This window comes from Anticarsia gemmatalis, chromosome 30 (genome assembly GCF_050436995.1).
Source record: "Anticarsia gemmatalis isolate Benzon Research Colony breed Stoneville strain chromosome 30, ilAntGemm2 primary, whole genome shotgun sequence".
NCBI classification, from domain to species: Eukaryota; Metazoa; Arthropoda; class Insecta; order Lepidoptera; family Erebidae; genus Anticarsia; species Anticarsia gemmatalis.
Genome location: NC_134774.1, coordinates 229,361 through 236,710, shown reverse-complemented (window position 1 = coordinate 236,710; position 7,350 = coordinate 229,361). Strand labels below are relative to the sequence as shown.

At 34.6% G+C, this 7,350-nt stretch overlaps 1 protein-coding gene across 1 annotated transcript; it reads right to left on the bottom strand.

Annotated features, from left to right (window-relative positions):
• Positions 1 to 6,691: 6,691 nt before the first annotated feature.
• Positions 6,692 to 7,219, bottom strand: LOC142985580 (protein LLP homolog). Its single transcript, XM_076133833.1, has one exon. It carries the CDS (start codon positions 7,133 to 7,135, stop codon positions 6,710 to 6,712), a length of 426 nt encoding a protein of 141 aa, XP_075989948.1. The 5' UTR covers positions 7,136 to 7,219; the 3' UTR covers positions 6,692 to 6,709.
• Positions 7,220 to 7,350: the final 131 nt, after the last annotated feature.

Genomic DNA, 7,350 nt, shown 5'->3' with positions numbered 1-7,350 from the left:
AAGAAATAAATACAATAAATTTTGCACGACTGGTGAAAAGGTCTTTTGTAAGGCGTTGCAGAGCCTGTATTCGTGCCAGAGGAAAGCAATTATTTTTAGTAAAGAGGTAATTGAGTCAGTCCATAACCAATATTTAATGTAATAAACATAATAGGTAACAATAATTAAAAAAAATATTGAACGAACCATGGTTTTTATTTAATTTTTTCTTCATAAACTAAAGTAATTCCGAATTGTTTTCCTCTGGCACGAATACAGGCTCTGCAACGCCTTACAAAAGACCTTTTCACCAGTTGTGCAAAATTCCTTGCTATTATTTCTTCTGACGCTGTGTCAATTTTCTGGCGAAGTTCTGATAGATTTTGTATTGATTTCGAATAGACTTTCTCTTTTACGCATTCCCAGTCACAAATATCTCTGGATTTAGATCGGGGGAACGAGGAGGCCATAAAATTAAACCACTGCGTCCGATCCATCTGTGAGGACATGCTTCGTTCAAATAAAAATAACATTTTTAATAGCAAGAAAAGTGGCAAGTGTTGCACCATTTTGTAATCTTGATTAAATGCGCCAACTTTTGATATAACTTGCCAAGGGTAGTGTAGTACATTTTTTTTCCAATATGAAGCGTCAAAGTTAACTAACGATATTTTTGTAAACCATGACTCACTAAAACTTAACTTTTTTTAGTAAATTAACAATGTTTTGTGTATTAATTTGTTTTACGATTAATAGCATATTTAATAAAGATCCCAAAATTTAAAAAATCGCAGCGAAATTGTGACATTACTGATCACAGGACTTGAAAATGCGACCAAGGGTGTGGAATTTCAACTTTTTTGAAAAATGTCTATTATTGCAGAACTAAGTGATATGGAATTTTTTTTTTATTTTTCCTAGAACCGGTATGACTTGGCCTTTCCTCCTGTCTCGGATTATCGTTGAGTTTTGGGACACCCTGTATAACCTACCGCTAATTGTACTCAGAAACCGGGCATTACTGGATATTATACAATGGAAATACAATATACAAGGGAAAACAAAAAACTTTTAAATAAAAACAAATTTACTTCAAAAATCTTTATTACAAGCTAAACAAACCTCAATCCTACCGGCTGAGGTAGATACACGTTTAAAGTCTTCAACAATTTAACAATAACATCGTTTAAAACCTTCAATCTATTTAAAAACTCTACAAGTTTGACATCACTGTAGTAATTCTGATTCTCATTCAATTCTTGCTTCAAATGTTCTAGTTTTACTGACAATGTATCCAAATTGGCTATAATATACCCAACAACGTAGATACTATTTTGTGATAACTTCAATTTTAAATTTGTTAATGGCTGTATCTTTATATCTATGTTATTAAAAACGCTTTTAGCATACGCTATAAGCTTATTTTTTATCGCAGATGGTCTGTTGAAAGAGCGACGTCCGTTTATTGGGCTTAAAGACTTATCTGGAGTAAATATTGGTAGTTCTTTTACAAATGTCTCTTCTTCGATTTTAGGGCTTATTTTCGATTTGGGAGTATGTTCATTGGAGTTTTTTAAATCAGTAATGTTGTCAGCGTCAGTACTTAGCGTTGTAACTGTATTCGAAGGTTTTTTCGTTATAACTGCTTTTACAGTGCTATTTTTATAGTTGTTTTCGGTTATAAAATCAATTGTTTCATTACCTTCATATTTATAATTATTTTGATACAAATTAGCTGTTTCATTAATATCTTTAGATTTTTTTTCTTCTAAAGCCTTTTCAGAGCCGTTATAAGTATTACTGCTGCTATTTTCAAACGCCACTTTTGCAATTTCTTTCAAGTTTTCTCGCCTAAATCGATTTAACATGTTATAAGAACCCGTTATAACATTATAATTATCGTTTATTCTTTTTGGTGAATTGACCAATCGTACAATAGGGTTAGTTTTTGTGTTGTCTATAAATTTATGCTGCCCAGCGATATTGCGTTCACCAAACCATCTTAGAAACGAAGTTTGACGACTTTTATTCAAATCATAAGTGTTCTGTAATCTGTCTTTTGAAATAATATTACTAATAGCTTTTTCCTTATAGCCGTCGTTAATGTTGCTTCTTTCAATAGGTTTCAAATCTTGTGTTTTTAAAATACCTTCTTCGTATTCTCTGAAGTAGCTCCGTCCTCCGTTCCCTTGAGTTATAGGCGGGTAAAGAAATGTACCTAGAAAAAAAGCAATAAATAAATTATAGCAGTATTGAAGATAGTTTACAATAGCTGCTTAGACTTGACGCTATTTTACTACTAGTTACATAGGACTACGAGATACTATAACGCATATTTTTTAAAGCACTTACCTAAGTCAATAATATTATGTAAACATCACGCCTTTTATAAGAGAAAGTGTAGGGAGAGGGTACGATAATCCCTAAATATCGCCGTTTACAATGTTTGTCTCATGTTATAGGGGGCGAGCCAATTGCCATAATATTGATAGCCCACTCCGTATTGTACTAGTAAAGCTAAAGTTTGTTAAACTATGATGGTACCTTGTCTCTAGTACTGCGAAATAGACTGAAAGCTCTTGAACTGAAGGGTCTACTCTCAAAATAAGATGCTTAAATCACTTCAACATTGGTAACACAGCTTCTCAACAGCTTTTCCGAAACGGTGGTAGATAAATATTTGACGATTTCAACTGTTCAAGTTTATGCAATAAAGCATATTTGACTTTGACTTGACACCATATTTAAAACTCGAGTAAGGTAAGTTCCTACCGAGTGTCGACGTCACGGCATTTTACACCACCGTGAAATGTAAATATAATAACAAATAAGTTTTTATAGTAAACTAGCTGACCCGGCAAACGTTGTTTTGCCATAAAAATTAAATAAAAAAACATTGTCCAGCGGAAAAAATTGTGAATCTAAACCATTCTCAGATCTCCTTGAACACACACAAAAAATTTCATCAAAATCGGTCCAGTCGTTTAAGAGAAGTTCAGTGACATACACACTTACAGAAGAATTAGGTATATATATAAAGATAAATAGTAAAATACTTACATATTATTATGTATCGTAACATATCGTATGTAGGAGTGCAACAGTGAGAGATTATGAGCGGCACAGTTCATCACAATGTGTTATAGAAATACATAACTTGTACGTGTTGCAATACTTGTACAAAATATTAACGTATGCTTATGAACAAAAGTTATTTTTTGAAACTGTTTACTTTGCTCGTCGTAACGCTCGGACGATTTATTAAGAAAAATAGGATCACGCAATGTTTTTCTCTAAAATATAGGTACTTAGGTAGATAGTACCTAATTCATTAACGAAATCGGTTCAGCCATTTTGATATAAGAAGAACTTACAAAGCGTCGTTTTTATTATAGTTTTTAGACTTCTAAAAAAGAAACATTTATCCATAACAGTATTAACGATATTAGTATAAGTAAATAAAAACCAGCCACGTGCAAGTCGGACTTCCGCACGAACGGTTCCGTACCAAAAAGTACGACAAAAACACGTTTATTGTTTGAGGACCCAACCCCCCCCCCCCCCCGTAATATACATATTTTGAAATTTTTAATATTTGTTGTTAGAGCGGCAACGGAAAACCTACATCATTTGTGAACATTTCAGCTTTCTTGCTAACACGGTTTATAAGATACAGCCTGGAGACAGACAGACAGCAGAGACTTAGTAATAGGATCCCGTTTTACCCTTGTGTATCCTAAAAAAATGTATTATTTAAGTAAACTGTTGTAAAAAATACCTACAGCGCGTGTAGGGTTACCTTTCAGAGACATCAGTAATGATAGGTTGACTGCGCGAAGGTGTTGTCATTGTACTAATTCGCAGGTCTCGCAATACCGCTACATGATAGCGGCGGTGTCGTTGGCGTCGCATGCTCGTTGTAGACGCATCCAACGCGTCGTGTACCTAATGTAAAGTTGATAGTACAACTGATCACCAAGCACAAACCATATTTCTACATTTTGTCTTTCGTGGCATGAAGCTAAGCAACTTTCATACGTCAAATTACGTTCCCACTGTTTTTAAACACCACCTCTGATGTAGAATAATGTATTAGTTACGTAATTAATGAGACTAGTAGTTAGACTTTTGACAGATTTGTTCTTAATCTTATATTGTTTGTTATTTAATCTGCCGACCAAGCTATCCGACCATAATCTCGACTAAATTCTTTTACGCTTTCAACGAGGCGCCTATAGGCAGTTGTGCTCATCGGTCGGTAAACGATCTGTGGGTTAAGCAACCGTTGGCGCGGTCATTCCGTAGATGGGTGACCGCATAGTGGTATTTGAACTGGGCGTCTCCGTGCTTCGGAGGGCACGTAAAAAGTCGGTCCCGGCTGTTATCTACTAAGGTAACAGTCGTTAAGCCATGTCAAAGGCCTTCGGGCGGCTTGAACAACTTTGACACTAGGTTGACCACTGACCATACGATAAGAAGAAGACGCTTTCAACGTGAAAACAATAGACGGTGATTTGATAGCGTGGGCTCAGATTTTACGGCTTCTAGAGCTTCGACTGTAATAAAAAGTTCAAGAACTCACCTCTCTATACATACTTAAGTTGTGGGTTGGAATCTTGAGCCTGCTGCAACGTTGTAGTGTAGCCAATATAATATACGGCAAAAGGATAACGCTTCGATGCTTGCTTTATTCTACGAGTATTAAAATGTCCTCCGACTTTGTGCGATATCAGTCTCTTGCATGTTCACCGTGGCTGTGGTTAACTATCTAAATCACTCAATACTTTCTCAAATATTATTTTAAACCTGGTGTGAAACTTTTAGCAAAAACTTAAAATATTTTTTCAAATAATTTGAATCCATCAAAACTTTGTTTCGCGCGCTCACGGCTCAGGCACTTGCAACAGCCAATGAGCCAAGCCAGCCAGCCTGAGCCGGTCGCGACCTCTGGTGGAAAATGTTGCCAGTTTATGACTGCCGTATGTTTGATTCAAAGAGGAAAGCCATTTTCCAGTAATAAGGTTACGTACTCGAAAATTATCTAAATGAAAGCCTAGGTAGGGCAAATATAATTCTAAGTACCTATAAGTTTGTGTGGTCGCCACACTAATCCCCCGGCTGCCATCTTGGAAAAATTGTTTCCCACTGAAAAACGTTAAAAATGCAGACATAAAAAAAATGTTTTAATTTTCAATAGCCTAATATCATGTATCTTATGAAAAAATCCGATTCTCCGAATTGCGAGTTATGTGGCATAGTAGAAGATTTACACCTACTAATGGAATGTGTCCAATACAATACAGAACGAGAGCTTCTAATGAGGACTTATAACTTATCCGGTACTAATATAGGTGCCTTTCATGAAGTTCTGTCATCTCCCTCATCAGAAGCTGCTCAAACTATGTTTAGATTTTTAAGGGTATAGTTATTGTGTAAGTGTTAGTAAATAAGTAAAATTAGGTTACGATGGATTTGGCATATACCTAATGTATAAAAAATCCTTAAATAAATAGAAAAAAAAAATAGCCTAATATGAGAGTATATACTTGGCATTAATTGTTTTCATTGTAACTGTACTTTGACTCATACACGATAGACGTAATATAAAATTAGTTACAGTTAGAAAGCATGTTTCAATTATAAATTCTATTTTTCAATGGTCATGATAATGAGTAGGTACATAGTCAAATCAAACCACCACTGTCTCACATAGAAATGCTTTTTTCTTCAATAAGATAACAGTCACAGGCAAAAATGTTTTTAACTACTACATTTTCTATCATACTTTTTTGTATTCAAATATCTATTTAAATACCTAATGCTATTAGTCAACAAGACATTCAATATAATAATACTTAGAAGATAACAAATGGTATAAATTTTACTTTTTTTCATTCATAAAAATGTGACAGCATAAGTGTACTACTTATTGATGGTACTCACTGCTCTATGCTTTAAGCAGCCAATAAGAAGTCATTTATTTATTTGATGGTTTTTCATGTTTACCTGCACAGCAAAATCGATGAAAATTTGAGCATTAGAGTAAAGTAGTGTAAACTATCTTATGCTTCAAGATGCATTCCTCTATTACAATATCAATCACAGAAGGCGAACTAGTACCAAGCAGATTGGCAGTTGAGTTTGTCATAGGTACTCCTTTTACCCACTTCAACACTGTTGGTTAGAAATCTTATTTTCATGTCAGCTAGTGATTTAGTTCTGTGTTCTAGTCTTATCTATAGCAAGGTAACAAGTTTGGTAATGATATACAAACCGGGTCCATCCTCCAATATCCATCCTTACAAGTATATTACTTACACTGTGACTGTACACTATGTTGTATCCATTGGCATCTTGACCTTTAATAATTAGGGAAAGTAAACTTGCTGTCTAAGATAAAATGCAACAGAATAGCTTCAATTTGTGTAATAAAAAAAACGTATCATGAGATATTATTTTAATAGCCCTAAATAACAAACTCGGTACGAATAAACAAGTTTGTAACTTATTCATTTTGTCTATGCTATGTTTACATTGAAATTACATAAACATCTTTTATGTTGAGCAATATTCATACACTATAACTTTATTATGCAGTCATCGATATTATATCAATAATAAAGTTTGGATACTATTTACTAGTCTACAATGAATCCATTAATTCGAACAAAACCATTCAAGGCTGTTGGAAGTTAAAAATAAAACGCAAATATTCTTAAATACAAGTTTATTACGTTCGTTTGCGCTTTTTTGTCTTTTTCTTCGTGTTTTTCTTACCGACTTTGGTCATTTTGGCGATTTTTCTCTTGTGTAACCATACGGGGTACTGTCCATTCTGATCTTTCAAAGTTTTCGTGCTGTATACGCGCTTTTTGCCATCGTCGCCTTCCACAGTCACTTTTTCGTCGTCCGAACTCATTTCAACGTCCTCTTCCTCTTTAGCAGTTTCCTTTGCCTCCTTCTGTTTGTTTATTGCTCCAGCGTCCAGAAAAATAACTTGGTCCGATTCCATAACCTCTTCAGCAGTTGATTTCTCGCCTTCTTCTCCTTTTATACCCAACATCTTCTTAAGACGCGCCAATTCTTTTACTGCATAACGTTCGCGCTTTATAGCCCTGCACTTTCGCTTCCATCTGCTCCTTAGGGACTTAGCCATTTTAATAACACGCTTTTATTAATAACAAAAATATTTTGCGCGACGTGCTTTTTTGACGTAAAGCACACGAAAGAAGGAGCTGTCAAACTTCGAAGTTGACACAGAATTTAGAGAAAATGGGTGTTGTAAGTAAAAAAATAATTAAATGCAACTGGAGGAAACAAAATAAAAAAATGTAGCGAGAAATAAGACTTTAATTTATCTGATTAAATATT

What these genes read in the sequence shown, in the direction of transcription:
- LOC142985580 (XM_076133833.1), bottom strand. Translation starts at nt 7,135, where the DNA reads ATGGCTAAGTCCCTAAGGAGCAGATGGAAGCGAAAGTGCAGGGCTATA.